The following is an 18,635-nucleotide window of genomic DNA, read 5'->3' as shown; positions in this document are numbered from 1 at the left end:
ACAGAAGACACACCTGTCTAGTCAAGAAAATAAACATTGTCTGTGCATCAAACCTAGAAGTTAGGTGGTCCAGAATAGTACAGGATCATGAGGCTCTAAGGGAGATGTTACCAATGAAAAAAATTATACTGATTGTCAGAGTATATTGGAGATTAGTAAGCATTAACATTCTTAAAAAATATTTTATTTACTTATTTGAGAGAGAGTGTGACCACAAGCTGGGGGGAGAGGGGAGAGGGAGAATCAGACTTTCCACTGAGCAGGGAGCCTGATGTGGGACTCAATCCCTGGATCCTGGGATCATGACCTGAGCCAAAGGCAGATGCTTAACTGACTGAGCCACCCAGGCACCGTGTTAACATTTTTTTTTTCTTTAAAGCAAATGAAAAGTCCATTTTTAATGTCAGGGAAGTTATTTAAAAAAAGGAAATGCAATTATAGTGTACCTTCTCCATGGTTTGGTTGTGAGTATCTATGTATTCATTAATATTGTAAGCACTGAGTTAACCAAAAATTGTGCTCTAATTATATTGGAAAGATTTGGAGAAGTGAAGTTAAGCGTCTGTAGGTAGAGAGGGGTACACAGTGGTAAAAGATAACTGAATTCTCAATTTCCATAGTGGATAGGCAATAGATAATATCTACAACTGAAGAATCAAGAAATAATAAAGTAAGAAAACTTTAAATATGGAGGAATATACAGAAGAAACAACTCATAATTGCAAATAGTTATCTCTAAGGAGAAGGTATTAACGGCTAGTAGATACACAGTGTGGCAGTGTTGCTTATGTTGAAAGACTTGAGTAGTATATCTGAATTTTTTAAAACCCTGCACATTTTTGAATTAGATAATTTTAAAAAGATCAAAAGCCAAAAATAGCCATCTTTTTATATCCACAAAGACACTGGTAATATCATAATTAGTGATATTTTTTTAGAAAGCTCAAAAAGGTATCAATGCAAACATTTTTTAAAAAGAAGTATGAGGTGGGGTGCTGGGTGGCTCAGTGGGTTAAGCCTCTGTCTTCAGCTCAGGTCATGATCTCAGGGTCCTGGGATCGAGCCCCGCATCTGGCTCTCTGATCATCAGGGAGACTGCTCCCCCTCACCCCCGCCTGCCTCTCTGCCTACTTGTGATCTCTCTGTCAAATAAATAAATAAAATCTTAAAAAAGAAGAAGAAGAAGAAGAAGAAGAAGTATGAGGGGTGCCTGAATGGCTCAGTCAGTAGAGCTTGTGACTCTTAATCTTGGAGTGGTAGGTTTGAACCCCACACTAGATGTAAAGATTACTTAAATAAATTTAAAAACTTAAAAAAAAAAAAAGAACTCATGTCCTTTTATGGTCTTTATAGTTCTGTTCTAGAGTTGTGAATATTTGGCTGCAGCTAATGATGAAGAATTACACTAGAATTACTTGTGTTTATAATAGTTATGGTTCTTAGATTTTTTAAAAAAAAACCTGTTTATTGAAGTAAACATATATATTGCAAAGTATAAAGATCGTAAGGGCATGTTTTAAACTATCAGAGAATAACACACCATAAAATCATCATGTAGTAAAGTATTATCAGTCTCTTTGGAGTCCTACTTATCGCCTTTCCCTTTCCCTTATTAGATATTTTCAATCTATCTAATAGAAATAAACTGTATTCTTAAAAGTTATATGTCCTGGGGTGCCTGGCTGGCTCAGTTGGTAGAACATGTGATTCTTCATCTCAGGATTGTAAATTTTAGTCCCAAATTGGATGTAGAAATTACTTAAAAATAAAATCTAAAGAAAAAAAGTTATATGTCCCAATTAGTGTCATGATGAAAAGAATGGAGCTTTAATAAGTACACAGGATTGACTGTTTAGAAAAACTCTATTTAAAAAGTTAATTATGTGGGGTGCCTGGCTGTCTCAGTTGGTAGAGTATGTGACATTTGATTTTGGTGTTGTGAGTTTGAGCCCCATGGTGGATATAGAGATTACTTAAATTTTTAAAAAATAAAAATAAAAATTGTAGCTGTAATACATTTTTGGGGGGAAGTTTCATGTTTCAGTTTGAGAAAGTTTGGAACAGTTAGTCACTAGGGGGCAGCCTGTACTGCTTCCACTTCTTTAGAAACAGTTGGATCCTTTTGTTAGTAACTAGAATTATTTTGCATGGAGGGAAACAACTATTACTTAAAAGAAAAAAAATATTTCACTATTCACAGATAGGAGTAAAATGGACAAAATTATTTGGTTTTCCTGTAATTCAGTTGAAGGACAGAGTCCTTGGTTAAATCACTGTCAACATCTAGGAAGCCTTGCTTTGCTTTTGTATCCCTGAGAGAGCACCTGAATTAGAACGGGTTTGGAAGATTTTTGTGTCTAAGCAAACTTCAGATAACTTAACCATACTTTCCTCGACTTTTCTCTTTCTCTCCTGGATATTTCCCCCAAGCACCATACTAGATTCAAACTATGCTCGAGTAAAGAAAGCAATAGCTCAGAATCCAACAGTTAGGGCAGTTTTTTTTTTCCATCCTCTAATTTCATTTGGCATTGCATAGAAGCAGTTCTTTTTGATAGCACCCTCTGAAAAATAGAAGAAGTATGAAAGAGAAAAGTTGGTCCTCCTTGATTTCAGTTAATTTTACTACTCTTTTCCTCATGCCCTTCTGGTTTTTTGTAAATCTTTTAAAATTAGATTGACATATAGTCCAGTTCCTGCATATTCCTAAAATCTGGACATGAACTCATATCCAGATACTTTTGAACTTATTTATTTCTAGTAACATAAAAAAATTGTTTCTCTCTTTTCCTACCCACCCCATAACCCCAGTCCTGCTGTATAATATGGTTTGGCTTCTTATTCTCCAGAACTTTTTACCATACCTAATTTTATTTCTTCTTTTCCATAGACAGAGACATAGGGATCTATCAGTATTATGATAAGAAAGACCCACCAGGTAAAGCATCTGTTCTACTCAAATAATTTTTATAAATGCAATATTCTGAACTATATAGTACTGACCATTAAAAACTTTTTTGAGCTTAGGTAAATTCTGAAATTAAAAAAAAAAAACTCATTTCCATTCTTTAGAAAAATACTGAGGTTGATATCTGTTCTATATAAAATAGAGTAAAATTGAGAAAATGCCATGGAAGGACATGAAAATTGTCATTTTACTTCTGATCCAACTGATAAGTGGACAGTCTATTCACGTTTATCTATCAGTGTCCCAGTAGAGGGCATTGTTAATGCGTGGGTCCCACTGTTGCTGGCCTCCCGGATCCTACCTGATATCTGAAATAGGCATTTCTGAGTGAATGATCAATTTTCTTTATCTGATTAATCCTGTTAATCCCAGAAGTTTCATGACGGGCCAAAAGGTCTTTCTAGCTAGTTACTTCCTGGTTTGGTCTCCGTTGAAGTGGGGCTTGTGTGGGCATCCTGTGTGCTTAGCTTGGTGGTTAATAGGCTAACTTCATGGTTCTGATGACAGACTTAAGCAGCTTCTGTTCTGGACTCGGGTGCAGTTCTCTTCCCTATGTGATGAGACTGTGAGCTCAGGATATTGGCCCACCTGTTGTGCTATGTAAGCCTTTTTACTACAAATTTAGGCAATACCTATATGAAATGGACCCACATAATAGCATATTTTTTCCAATTGCCTTTAAAAAATTTAGTATAATTTATTAGTCTCAACAGTGTGCCTGATGTACATTATATATGTGCGTTTAAAAATACAAAATATTTTAATTAAAATAATTTCCACTTTTTTTTCTTCTTTCCTTGTTTCTCCTGCCACAGTATCAGTGACAGAGCATGGTAACTTAGCAGAAAAGCAGAAACTGGCAGAATGTAAGCTTACTTTATACTTTTTTATAATTATTATAAAACTAGAACTTTAATATTCCTGAAGATTCAGTCTTAAAATATATTTTAAGCTTTCTGCACAAATAGAAAATGTTACTCCTTCCAAATTTCTTAAAATTATAAATTCCCATTGTTTAGGTATATAAACATATGAGTGACAATTATATTTGGTAAGCATTTCTAATGTAGATCATTGAAATCTCTATCCAGTATTGATAGATGCCTGTGTAAACATAAACTTCCTTAACGAACCATATTTATTTATATCATTTAATATATTTAAAATAAGTGTATCAGCACGCCTGGGTGGCTCAGTGGGTTAAAGCCTCTGCCTTTGGCTCAGGTCATGATCCCAGGGTCTTGGGATCAAGCCCCACATCAGGCTCTCTGCTCCATGGGGAGCCTACTTCTTCCTCTCTCTCTCTGCCTGCCTCTCTGCCTGCTTGTGATCTCTGTCTGTCAAATAAATAAATAAAACCTTAAAAAAAATAAGTGTATCATATTTAAATTCTGATAACATTTTGTTATATGTACCATGCCTGAGTTGTTAGTATGTTTTACCCATTTTAAGAAAATAAAATTTGTAAAAAAAAAAAAAATTGCAATGAAAGATGGCTTTAGAGACTTGAAATTAAATATAATTTAAGTTTTATTTGGAATACAGGTGGAGCTGAAAGTCCGACTTGTTCTCTTGTTTTAAATGGGCAAGCTGGCAGTTTTTTTCAATGCTGTATTAGTGACTGCAATATAAATTTAAAACTTTGCACATATGCTCTATACATCATACATTATGTTTATAGAATGAAATTAATTTGCTGAAATAAGATTATAGTAATTCTACTGTAAAATTTAAATTTAAATATCTGTATATACTGTGTATTAAATGAGTATGCACAGAACATACACATGTATATACAACTCATTTTTAGAATTATTATTTGGGAGAATTCAAAGGTGAATTTATTTTTGTGATGAAATAGATATGATAATGAATTTAACATTTTGTTCTTTTATTTCTTTTCTTTTCTTTTTAAAAAGATGTTATTTATTTATTTGACAGACAGAGAGAGCACAAGTAGGCAGAGCGGCAGGGAGAGGGAGAAGCAGGCTCTCCGCGGAGCAGGGAGCCCAAGTAGGACTAGATCCCTGGACCCTGGGATCATGACCTGAGCCGAAGGCAGCTGCTTAACTGACTGAGCCACCCAAGCACCCACAATTTGTTCTTTTAAATAAAACTTTTTAGTTTGTTTTAGGCTAACATTGAGATTCTGCTAACTAATTTTCTCTTTTAATTAAATGCATTTAAAACAAAACAAAGGCTTATCATTATTGAATTGTGGTGTACATTTTAAAGAGGTTCATTTTAAATAAAAAAGTTTTAATAGGTGATGCTTACTTTTGAATTTATATTCTGTGCCTGATATTTTGTGTTTTATTCTTTCCTCAGCATATCCATTCACTCTTAGGAGTTTTTAGGTCTGAGAGGGTTATTTGCAGAATTTGGAATTTCTTTTGGATTGAAGTTCTAATGATTTGTATGAGAAAGTTCATTCTCTGGTAAAGAATTGGTCATTTACAATTAGGTACCAGATTCACAGGACTAGGAAACTTTCCCAGGGATTCTCTGAACTCTGTTGGTTGTCATCATAAAATTATGATCACTGAGATTGTTTTGTGGTAAAAATCCTGTTCCTATGACAAAGCCTTTCAAAAGGCTGTTATTTGATGATGGAAATGAAGCTCACTTCCTCTCAATTAAGGAGATGTTTTATTTTAATCCTCCTAAGGCACACTTCTAAGCAGTTTCCTTTTTAAATCATGTTTAACTAACTGTAGTACATGTTTCATTTGCCAGCACGAGATTATCTGTGGACACTCAAAAATAGACGCCCAGAGAAACTTCGAGACTCACTCAAGGAGTTGGAGGTATCTTTCCAAAAGTTTCAAAAATGGCAACAAACAAATTTGTTTTAAAACATCTTTCAACAGTTTTAATTTTCATAAAGGATCAACTCTCCTGGTGATGATAGCTTTGCTTTTGTCTAGTAAGGAGTTCCAAAACAGTTGCATCTTTGTGTGGCAAGCTGATCTTTCTTTCTTTTTTTTTTAGTGTGCTTGCCAATCAGAAGCACTCTAACTGATAACAACAATGTGTATAGCCAACTGCACTCTCTCTTTTTCTGTTTCCTTCAGGAGTTGATGCAAAACAGTCACTGTGTGCTGAGCAAATGGAAGAACAAATATGTCTGTCAGGTAAAATGGTTTGACATATTTTTGCAGTGTTTAACCAGTGGAGCTGAAAGCTATGCAGTATTTGGTATTCTTGTGTTTTTTGATAGGTAACGGACAAAAACTTTTTAGGAGTGGATATTTCATAGTTTGAATTCTAGTCATGCTAGAACTAACATTATATAGATTGACATAGGCCACCAGGCTGCCTCATTAATTAGTATAGTTGTACTGACACTATGAACACTAATAAAAATGGTATTTTTTTGGTTTATATTTGACTAAATGTTGTATTAGATGTTCCCTGGCATAGATTTGATAATATTTTTGACTGAAGATAAAGCCACAGGACAGAAGGTGTTTTGGCTTATTACTCTATTACTCTAGTGAACATTGATGAGCACCATGCTTATGGAAATCAACAAGTTGTCTAGAGTTAGACTTAATGTAACAAGACATTTGCTCTTATTTTTTTGAATCCTCTAAGTTGTGCTATTTAATATGATAGCCACCAGTCACCGTGGCTATTTAAAAATAAATTTAGGGCGCCTGGGTGGCTCAGTGGGTTAAGCCGCTGCCTTCGGCTCAGGTCATGATCTCAGGGTCCTGGGATCGAGTCCCGCATCGGGCTCTCTGCTCAGCAGGGAGCCTGCTTCCCCCTCTCTCTCTCTGCCTGCTTCTCTATCTACTTGGGATTTCTCTCTGTCAAATAAATAAATAAAATCTTTAAAAAAAATAAAAAAAAAATAAAAATAAATTTAAACTAATTAAAATTAAATAAAGTTAAAAATTCAGTTCCTCAGTTGTACTATCCATATTTTAAGTGCTCGATAGCCAAATGTTGTCATATGGACAGTTAGATTAAGAACGTTTCCATCACAGAAACTTCAGTTAGCACAGTTAGGGTCTAGAAAACATGAGCCACATCTGGATCTAGATTCAGGATATAATAATTAGTAACCATTGATCAGAAAATAATGGACATTGGCTTAACTTTGTTTATAGGCTTAATAAATTCTAGTTGCCTAGAAAAATTTTACTTGCTTGTGATTAGAGGAATCATTAGTCATTATTCTGCTCATACATGTAATTGAAGTTATATCAATATAACTAATAATTATAACTTTTATGGAATTGAATATCCTGTATGAATTTAAAATCTTATTTGTTTATAATATGATTTATTTTAGGTCTAACTATTCTTGTTTAAAGTTTAGGCCTTTAGCTCTATCCATAAATCTGTAGTGTTGAATTTGTAGTTATTATGAACATATCTTAATTGAGTATTTGAATATAGACTATCATTTTAATGAACTCCAGTTTTTCTTCATTTTTTTGGTTTAAACTAGCTTACTTTTACTCTTAAAGGTAACTAATTAACTCCTCAAGTAGCATAAATGATTTTTTTCCAGAGACTGTTTACAAGGCTGAATTAATATTATTAGCAGCATAATTATACATTCTAAATTTGACTTAGGAGTCTATTGAAAAGGATGAGATTATTTAAAAATTCATAATTTGTTTTCATTAAAGTTTTAATCAAACTTTAAAACTTGAATACAAAATATGCTCCAGAAAGTTTTAAATTTAGTATAACTCATTGTATTTCTCAATGTCATTACTCACCTTAAAAGCAAGCTCAAAATAATTTGACTGGAGGGCAAGCCTACTACCCATAGTAAGAGGTCTGTCTTGTGGCCTCCATCCTTACCACTGCACAGGGTAAGTTGGAACACGTTAGGCATCTTAAAATATGCAGTGAAGCATCCCAATATTCCATTCTTTTTTTTTTTTTAAATTTAATTTTTTGGAAAGATTTTCTTTATTTGACATAGAGGAAGCACACAAGCAGCAGAAGAGGCAGAGGGAGAGGGAGAAGTAGGGTCCCCGCTGAGCAGGGAGTCTGACACAGGGCTCGATCCCATTACCCCAAGATCGTGACCTGAGCTGAGGGTAGATGCTTGACTGACTGAGCCACCCAGGGACCCCTGAGCAATACTTTTTAAATAGATGCTATTTCATTTTAAATTTTAAGCAAGTTTGTGTGTGTTTTTATGTAGAGAGAATAAGGAGGAAGATGTCCTTCACTGTTAAATTACTTCAGTGTAGAAAAGGAATTTTCATGATAGGATATATATATATATATATTTTTTTTTTTGTTTGTTTGTTTGTTTTTGTTTTTTTTGACTTCTCTAATTTATACTAGACTGACAGTAGTGGTTTCTTAGTAGTAGTAGTGACAATGAGTCACTTTTAATATTTCCAATGAAATTTATCTTTCTTTATGTTCTGTCATATTTTGTGCTTAATTTTTGAGGTTGATAACTTATTCCTAAAATAGACCTTTTAGTATCAACACATTCTTAATGTGATGATACATTTTATATACATAATTTTAAAAAATTTTTTTGGAGGCATGCTTTTTTAAAGAAAATAAACATATAATCTATTATTAGCCCCAGGGGTACAGGTCTGTGAATTGCCAGGTTTACACACTTCATAGCACATACCCTTCCCAATGTCCATAACCCCACCACCCTCTCCCGACCCCCCTCCGACCAGCAACCCTTAGTTTGTTTTGTGAGATTAAGAGTCACTTATGGTTTGTCTCCCTCCTGATCCTATCTTGTTTCATTTATTCTTTTACTACCCCCCAACTCCCCCACGTTGCATCTCCACTTCCTCATATCAGGGAGATCATATGATAGTTGTCTTTCTCTGATTGACATTTCGCTAAGCATAATACCCTCTAGTTCCATCCACGTCGTCACAAAAGGTAAGATTTCATTTCTTTTGATGACTGCATAGTATTCCATTACATATATATATATATATATATATATATATATATATATATGTATGTATGTATATATATATCACATCTTCTTTATCCACTCATCTGTTGATGGACATCTAGGCTCTTCCCATAGTTTGGCTATTGTGGACATTGCTGCTATAAACATTCATGTGCACGTGCCCCTTTGGATCACTACATTTGTATCTTTAGCGTAAATATCCAGTAGTGCAATTGCTGGGTCATAGGGTTGCTCTATTTTCAGTTTTTTGAGGATCCTCCATGCTGTTTTCCAGAGTGGTGGCACCAGCTTGCATTCCCACCAACGGTGTAGGAGGGTTCTCCTTTCTCCTCATCCTCGCCAGCATCTGTCATTTCCTGACTTGTTAATTTTAGCCGTTCTGACTGGTCTGAGGTGCTATCTCATTGTGGTTTTGATTTGTATTTCCCTGATGCCAAGTAATGTGGGGCATTTTTTCATGTGTCTGTTGGCCATCTGGATGTCTTCTTTACAGAAATGTCTGTTCATGTCCTCTGCCCATTTCTTGATTGGATTCTTTGTTCACTGGGTGTTGAGTTTGCTAAGTTCATTATAGATTTTGGATACTAGCCCTTTATCTGATAATGTTGTTTGCAAATATCTTCTCCCATTCTGTCAGTTGTCTTTTGGTTTTGTTCACTGTTTCCTTTGCTGTGCAAAAGCTTTTGAACTTGATGAAATCCCTATAGTTCATTTTTGTCCTCGCTTCCCTTGCCTTTGGCGATATTCCTAGGAAGAAATTGCTGCGGCTGAGGTCAAAGAAGTTGCTGCCTGTATTCTCCTCAAGGATTTTGATGGAGTCCTTTCTCACATTGAGGTTGTTTATCCATTTTGAATCTATTTTCATGTGTGGTGTAAGGAAATGGTCCAGTTTCATTTTTCTGCATGTGGCTGTCCAGTTTTCCCAACACCATTTATTGAAGAGGCTGTCTTTTTTCCATTGGACATTCTTTCCTGCTTTCTCGAAGAGTAGTTGACCATCGAGTTCAGGGTCTATTTCTCAGCCCTCTATTCTGTTCCATTGATCTATGTGTCTGTTTTTGTGCCAATGCCATACTGTCTTGATGATGATAGCTTTGTAATAGAGCTTGAAGTCTGGAATCGTGATGTCACCAGCTTTGGCTTTCTTTTTCAATATCCCTTTGGCTATTCGAAGTCTTTTCTGGTTCCATATAAATTTTAGGATTATTTGTTCCATTTCTTTGAAAAAAATGGATGGGATTTTAATAGGGATTGCATTAAATGTATAGATTGCTTTAGGTAGCATGGACATTTTCACAATATTTGTTCTTCCAATCCAGGAGCATGGAACATTTTTCCATTTCTTTGTGTCTTCCTCAATTTCTTTCATGAGTACTTTATAGTTTTCCGACAATAGATTCTTTGCCTCTTTGGTTAGGTTTATTCCTAGGTATCTTATGGTTTTGGGCGCAATGGTGAATGGGATTGACTCCTGGATTTCTCTTTCTTCTGTCTTGTTGTTGGTGTCAAGAAATGCAACTGATTTCTGTGCATTGATTTTATATCCTGACACTTGACTGAATTCCTGTATGAGTTCTAGCAGTTTTGGAGTGGATCTTGGGTTTTCCACGTATAGTATCATATCATCTGCAAAGAGTGATAGTTTGACTTCTTCTTTGCTGATTTGGATGCCTTTAATTTCTTTTGTTCTTTGATTGCTGAGGCTAGGACTTCTAGTACTATGTTGAATAGCAGTGGTGATAATGGACATTCCTGCTGTGTTCCTGACCTTAGCGGAAAAGCTTTCAGTTTTTCTCCATTGAGAATGATATTTGTGGTGGGTTTTCATAGATGGCTTTGATAATATTGAGATTTGTGCCCTCTATCCATACACTTGGAAGAGTTTTGATCAGGAAGGGATGCTGTACTTTGTCAAATGCTTTTTTAGCATCTACTGAGAGTCGGTTATATGTTTCGATAAGATAGCTTGACCTCCATCATGTCCATCCTGATTAGTCCCCACAACTTTAGGGCCTTTGAGAGACCTCCTAACATTATTTATCCACTTCCTTAGTTTCTAAACAAGACTGCAAGCTAAGTCTTCTAAAAATATGTGTGTATGTGCATTATCTTAAGGATCTCTAATATTACAGTAAATTAAAAATTTGGTGCTCAAACTAAAATTTTAAAAGGATCCCCTTAACCTATTGTTAGTTGCAAAATAAGTATTCCCCAAGTTATTCAAGGGTCCTCCTTTTGTGAGGTGTGGTGACTCCAAACATAACACAGGCTTAAATTTTTATTAGTAGTTTTCCCCATATATTTAGCATGATAACTGACCACAACATAGTCTTTAAAAAGGAGTGAAATTAAAGTTCCTCTCTACCTTGGTGCTAACATAGTTGAACTCTGTCTTTGATTATAGCCACTCCTTAACTAATGTAAATCTTTTACCCTCCCAAAATGGCAAATTTAAGACTTTACAGAATTTATCTTGGTTGTCTTCTTTTTAAGGCATCCTTATTTCTTCAAAAGATCCAGTTGTTTAGCAATTAGCAGAGCAACTACAAAAACATTAAGGATTTCAGAGGATACATTTTGAGGTTGGATTTTTCCCTCTGTTGAATATTGGGATTTTATAGCTTGTCATCATAGCCAACGCTTAGTTCATGTTGTTGGTCCAGTGACCTACAGATTGTACCATTTAAGAGTGATTCCCTTCACTTGCAAATTTGAAAGTTTATAAATCAGGACTTACGTGTACATATGTCCTTATGAAAATTGTTTTTTAAAGTTGGTTTTTCAGACCATCGCTACCCCTAGTTTGAAATGCATTGAAAGTAGGAGATGTAATTTAGAGTTTTAGTCTCATTAGCTATCAAAATATCTCTCTCTTCTATTTGTTCTCCTAAAATCATTTTATTATAAGAAAGTGTTTAATAATTTCCACTTTGAATTTCTTAAACCATTTTAAAAACTTTATTTTATAAATATTTTACATAGGGAATAATAGTTTCACCATTGGAGACTATTAAATTGTATACCAGTGTGGTGGAATTTCTAAATTCTTTAAATTATTGTGCTTTAAGTCATATTCATATTTACAGGTTATTGTGCAATTATTTAAAAGAAATGTTATCATTAAGATAGATATAACCTCAATTATGGTGATTTTAGATTAAATTATTTGAATCGTGTATGTAGATAGTCAGCTACAAAAGTATATGATATAGTTAACTATACACTGATTTCTTTCTATAACAGTTACACATTTCTAGGTATAATTTTAAAATGCCAGTGGAGTGCCTGGGTGGCTCATTTAAGCAGCTGATTCTTGCTTTTATCTTGGGTCATGATCTCAGGGTTCTGGGATGGAGCCCTGCATTGGACTCTGTGCTCAGGGGGGAGTTTACTTGGAATTCTTTCTCTTACCCTTCCTCTGCCCCTCCCACTGCTCATGCTTTCCCTCTTTAAAGTAAATACATAAATCTTTTAAAAATTGCCAAGAAAAGATAGTTTTCTTTTTTGGTTCTTATAATGAATTACTTGACATGCTATGTAAAAATATAAATTATTTTCTAAGCCTATCACTGATAAATTGTGAATTTTTGGAACTCATTTTATCATAATTTCCTCAGTTATAGAATTAATAGCATCATTACCTGATCTTTCCTTTCATCAAATTGTATTGAAAGTCAGTTTGATTTTCTCATAAAATAATAATTGACAAACCATGACTTTAAGTTACAACTATTAGAAACAGCATATTACTTATATAAAACCTATCACACTGTATTTATTGAGTGCCACCATTATGGGATGCACCAAGGAAGTGTAAGATGTGAGCTGAGTTGCCGGTGTAACCTGGTCAAGGAATATAGACACATGAAATCACTAAGACACTGTGAGTGCTAACTAAGACACTATGATTGCAAGTTGTAGGATTCCAGATAGAAAGATAATAAAGTTTAGTGAAAAGATAGTTTAGAGAGTGAAAAGAGTTTAGAGAGAAGGCATAGAGATTAGCCTGGGATGCGCCTGGGTGGCTCAGTGGGTTAAGCCACTGCCTTCGGCTCAGGTCATATCTCAGGGTCCTGGGATCGAGTCCCGTGTCAGGCTTTCTGCTCAGCAGGGAGCCTGCTTCCATCTCTCTCTCTCTCTGCCTGCCTCTCCATCTACTTGTGATCTCTCTCTATCAAATAAATAAATAAAATCTTAAAAAAAAAAAAGATGTAGGCTAAAACAGGAAAGCTAGAGGCAGTTTATGTAAAGAACAAATGAGATAGGATAATTATTTTCTGGAAACATCAACCCAGAGGGTTTCTGGACTTGAAGATGCTAAGCACAATACATAGTAAAAGTGAGGTGACTAGACCAAGAATAATGGAATTAAATGTGTGAGATCTTCCCCAGCTCCTCCCCCTCTCTAGGAGTGAGATATATGTCTCTGTATAACCTGTTTAAAGGATCCTTCTCTGAAAAAAATAAATGATTCCCCTACCCTAGCTGTCAACCCAGTGAAATGGCTATAGAAACCAATATTTGGTAGTTTCCTTTGAAAAGGTAGATGTGCCGTCCAATATCCTTATAGCGGAGTTATAAGTTAATAAGCCTACCAATGCATAACAAGCTCACAATCAATTTTTAAAGAGGCTTACTTTTAAATATAACCAGAGAGCTAGAAATTATGATACTTTTGAAGAAATTCTGCATCAGTAAATCCAATATCTTTGTGAGTTTAAAACAAGAAGATAAAGAACCAGGGACAGTACAGTAAACAGAACCAAATACAAGGAATTAAAATTAATCCCCACAGAGATGTAAGAGAATCTGTTGCATCTTTGAAATAAGAATAGGAAACTATTTTAAAAAAATGATCCTTGGGGGAAAAGAGCAGAGGCTCTTGGGAATTAAAAATATGGCAGCATTTTAAATAGAAAAATTAATAGATGAATTGAAAGAGAAAGTTGAGATAACCCTGTACTGCAGAACAGAATGACAAAAGGACATATTAGTGAACAATAGGCAATAGAGGATAAGGAAATTAGAGTATTAGGTCAGAAGGTTTAATATCTAAATAATAATAGGAAAGAGAAGGGAAGAAACAAAAAAAAAATAAAAGAAGAAAAATTCTCATAACTGGAAGATGCTTGTTTCCAGTGTGAAAAAACCCATAACTGAAAAAGATCAATACAAAGGTGTATTCTGTGAATTTTAGGAAACCGAAGCTAGAAGATCTGAAATGCTTTCAGAGTAGAAAAGAAAATAAGATACGTACAGAGGAATGGGAATCAGATTTCCCAACAGTGACACAGAGAGAAGACAGTAAAATGATGCTTTCATAATTCCGAAGGGAGGTGATCTATATGTAGAATTCTAAATCGTCATTCAAATAGGGACACTTTCAGATTTGTTAGCTCTCAGAAAAATTTATCTGCCAGACACTTTACTCAGGAATTTATTGGAAGATGTGCCAACCTAAAAGCAACAGAATAAACCAAGCAACAAGAGTTCTTAGGATCCAAGAAATGGAGGATCTTACATAAGAAAGAAGTGAAGAGAAATCTTGGATGTAAATGTGCCTTTGGCCTAGAGAGCAACTAGTCCAAACTGGGGCAGGAGACAGAAGATTCTACTAGGAATGTTGGAGGGAGGAAAGAAAAGGAAATGATAAATCTAATTTCTGATCTGATACAGAAATTTAAAATATAATAAGTAAGAAATAAAGGATATAAGAGAATTATATCTTGATTCATGATAATAGGAAATCAGTAAGTAATGACTAAATAAAGAAATAACATGTGGAAGACATTGCTAGTTGCTTGCCCAATATCCATTTTTCTTTACTATCAGACCCTGATATTCTAAGTGGCAGTGTGACCAGTTTAAAGTACTCAGTTACCCTCTCCCTTTATGAAGCTAGAAATGCCCATATACAGTAGCTCTGGCCAAAGTAAGCACAGGTCACTGGTAGGACTTACAAGAAAGCTTATTAAAGGGGCCAGACTTGCCTGGGATGTGCCTTTTCAGTTTTGGCTCTTTGCTTTCTTCTAGTCTGGATCTGAGATACGCCTGAGATTCAGGGTCCCGCCTTTGACCATTTTTTTCACTCAAGATATATATATATATATATATTTCTTGTCTACTATATCCCAGATAGTATTCTCAATGCTGGGGATAACAGTTAACAAAAAGACAAAAATGACCAATATTCCTGTTCCCCTGTGGTTTATATTCCATTAGGGAGATATGAAAATATTGATAAGTAAAATTTAGAGTATGTAAGAAAGTAAAAAACTGTTAGAGAAAAAGCAAGAAAGATAGGGAGTTCTGCATGGGGGATGGTGGGGCATGATGGGCCTGATGTTTGGTGACCAGGAAAGGCCTTACTGAAATACCATGTTTTTAAGACATGAAGGAGCAAGCAATGGAAGATATCTGGAGAAAAGGGTTCCAGGTAGAGGGAACAGCAGATACAACGGCCCTGAGATGGGACTTATGCCTGACATGTTTGATGAACAGGAAAGAGTCTATGTGACTAGAGTAGAATGAGCAAGGACAAGAGTAGCAGAAACTGTAATAAGAAAGGAAATTAGATATGAGTTATATAGAACCTCTAGGCCTTTGGCCTTTGATAGGACTTGGCTTTAACTCTAAGTGAGATAGAAAACCCTTGAAAGGTTTTGAGCATAAGAGAAACTTGATCTAATTCACTTTGCGGTTAGATTGCTCTGGGTATTATGATAGGAACCAATTGAAGAGAACAAAGATGAAACAGGTTAGAAGTCTGTTGCCATGGTCCAGGTGAATAATGGTGGCCTTGACTGGATGGTAGTGATTGAGTAGTAAGAAGTAGCCAGATGCTGGGTATATATTGAGTTTTGAGCCATCAGAATTCACTGATGGATCAAATGTGGTAGATAGAAAAAATTTCTGAGAAGCTTGAAGAATAGAATTGTCATTTATTGAGATGGGGGAGATTGAAAAGTGACATTTTGGGGGAAAATATCAGTTACTCAGTTTTGGGACATCAGTGTTTGAAAAGACCATTAGATATTTAAGTGGAGAAGTCGAATAATTGACAAAAAAATCTGGGCTGGAGAGAGAAATCTGGGAGGTTGCCTAACAGATGGTATTAAAGACAAGAGATTGGGGCGCCTGGGTGGCTCAGTGGGTTAAGGCCTCTGCCTTCGGCTCAGGTCATGATCCCAGATCCTGGGATCGAGCCCCACATCAGGCTCTTTGCTCAGCAGTGAGCCTGCTTCCTCCCCTCTCTCTCTGCCTGCCTCTCTGCCTACTTGTGATCTCTGTCTGTCAAATAAAATAAATAAAATCTTTTTAAAAAAATTAAAAAAAAATAAAGACAAGAGATTGATGAAGATCACTGAAGGAGGGAGTTTAGATTCAGAACTAGAGGAAGCTGAAGGGCTGAGTCCTGGGGTCCTCCAGCTTTTGGGGATTGGAGATAGAAAAAGGGGGAGATGGAGCAAGGAGACTAAGAAGGAGTAGCCAGAGCATATTGGAGGGAGTATGTATCCTGAAAACTAGATTTCAAGTAGAGAGTAAATAAAGTGTTACTGTTACATAAGAAACCAGTAACAAGATGCCTGAGATGGACCATTGGATCGAATAGCAGGGAGATCACCAGTGACCTAGATAAAGGCAGTTTCAGGGTATGGACATGAGCCTGATTGGAATATATTTAAAAGAAAATGGGAGGAGAGAAATTAGGAATTAAAATATAAGAAGGGGTTATGTTACAAAGGAAAATGAAGAAATAGGGCAGGAGCTTGAAGGAGAAGTGGAGTCAAAAGAGGTTCTTACTTCTTTTTTGGATAGGAGAAATAACATCTTAAAATCTGTTTCTGTTGGTATGCTAATGGGAATGATCCACTACAGAGGGGAAAAGCTGATGCAGGGAAAGAGAATTAATTGCTGGAGTAATGTTCACAAGAAGCCACTTAATAAAGGGGGAGGGGACAAAAAATAGGTGCCTGGTACCTGATGATATCATGGACCTATCTTATCAGCCATGGACTGCCTATCTGCAGATTTCTGGCTCTTTGAGGAAAAACAAACCCATTCTGTTAAGTGATGGGGTGTTTGTTTGTTTGTTTTTTAAGTTTCTTTTACATGCACCCGAATGCCATTCTAAGTGAAAAAATATGCTTAGAAATGTGGGCATAGAATCAGAAGGAGCTACTGTAAGAGTTAAAAGTGGTCTCATTTGCAAGTGACATGAGAGGCTATAGTGGGATTGGGCAGTAAACAGTGTTTTTAATTCCAGGTATTCTTCGACATTTTAACAATTTATACATGTATTTCTTTTCTTTTCTTTTCTTTTTTTAAGATTTTATTTATTTATTTGACAGAGAGAGATTACAAGTAGGCAGAGAGGCAGGCAGAGAGAGAGAGGAGGAAGCAGGCTCCCCGCTGAGCAGAGAGCCCGATGCAGGACTCGATCCCAGGACCCTGAGATCATGACCTGAGCCAAAGGCAGCGGCTTAACCCACTGAGCCACCCAGGCGCCCCTATACATGTATTTCTTTAACTGAAATCTTTTTTAACCATGCCAGAGTTCTAAGAAGCAGATGTAAAGCTGTAGTAGGGGGCGCCTGGCTGATTTATTCAGAGCATGAGACTCTTGATCTCCAAATCATGAGTTTGAGCCTCCTGTCGGGTACAGAGATAACTTAAAAAATAAATAAATAAGAATTAAACAGAAGATGTATTAGGAATGCAGGAGATTTATGGGGGAGATGTGAAAGATAAAGGGGGAAGGGAACAAAAATACATGGGAAGGGCCTTTTGACTGGGATGCTGGTCTGAACTCTGAAAGGAGAAGGGCATAAACTCTGTGAAAGAAAATTGGGTATAATGGGCCTCAGGCTATAGTATGGTGCTGAGAAAGTTTCAGGGAGGCTAAACAGGGAGTCCCTGAGCCAAAGTTGCTCATTAGAAGAGTAATGAGCTTTTCACCTAGCACCTGCCATGTTCCGACATTGGCTAGTAGCCACCAAGGGGAAATCTAGCTTTGTCCAACTATGACGCAGGTTCCTAGCCTCTGGTACTCCTGAAGAAGCTCTGAGTGCTGCACATCTATAACCCATCATACCCACAAAGATTTACATTAAAAATAAGGACATGTGTCTCTATGTTTGCACATATACAATAGTGTACCTGAATAATCTTAATGTTCCGCTAGCCAGTTTAGTATCATGCCTTAATAATTACTCTTTATTAGGCAAAAAATTAATTCTTTTCCAGGAAAAACAGAAAGAAAATTTACATTACATCTTGATTATCTCAATCCGAAGTTTGATGACCTATGACAATTCATTGATAGGGTCAATATTTACTCTTAAAAATACAGTAAGATATGAACCCAGTTTTGGAATGTAGTTATGAAACAAAGAAAATTTTGATCTCTATAGTAATGTATCTTAGTATCACCAATTAACATTTCCTTCCTGTTCTTTTCATAAATGGTTCTTTCTTTTCTTTTATTAATTGTTTTCATTTTAAAGCATTCCTTTAAAGAAACTTGTAATTTCCCTGCCTCCACCCTTGGCATTCATGTCTAATAATGTTTTGGAAGCTTAAAGGTATTTTGCCCCAAAGGAAGCTAGTTCAGGACTATGAATTTCTCTCATATACTCAGTTATAGTTAATAGTAAATATATGGAAAGCTAAATTAATTCAAAATCTGAATAATCTGTCTCTTGTTGATTTTTATATTTAACAAAATAGAAACACATATAG

At 35.7% G+C, this 18,635-nt stretch overlaps 1 protein-coding gene across 11 annotated transcripts in view; it reads left to right on the top strand.

Annotated features, from left to right (window-relative positions):
* Positions 1 to 18,635, top strand: part of WDPCP (WD repeat containing planar cell polarity effector) — a 573,555-nt gene that overhangs the window by 170,784 nt on the left and 384,136 nt on the right. For 7 of the 11 annotated variants that reach the window (XR_009357253.1, XM_059187803.1, XM_059187808.1 and 4 more), the window contains 4 exons: positions 2,891 to 2,938; positions 3,784 to 3,834; positions 5,705 to 5,775; positions 6,043 to 6,102. Coding sequence is in view for 10 of the 11 variants with exons in the window: in XM_059187803.1 (XP_059043786.1) it covers positions 2,891 to 2,938; positions 3,784 to 3,834; positions 5,705 to 5,775; positions 6,043 to 6,102 (230 nt within the window). In the remaining variant the exon portion in view is untranslated. The remainder of the gene's footprint in view (positions 1 to 2,890; positions 2,939 to 3,783; positions 3,835 to 5,704; positions 5,776 to 6,042; positions 6,103 to 18,635) is intronic. The other 4 variants (XM_059187806.1, XM_059187804.1, XM_059187805.1 and 1 more) reach the window with 2 other exon arrangements.

This window comes from Mustela lutreola, chromosome 9 (assembly GCF_030435805.1).
Source record: "Mustela lutreola isolate mMusLut2 chromosome 9, mMusLut2.pri, whole genome shotgun sequence".
NCBI classification, from domain to species: Eukaryota; Metazoa; Chordata; class Mammalia; order Carnivora; family Mustelidae; genus Mustela; species Mustela lutreola.
This window is presented reverse-complemented; position numbering and strand designations above follow the sequence as displayed.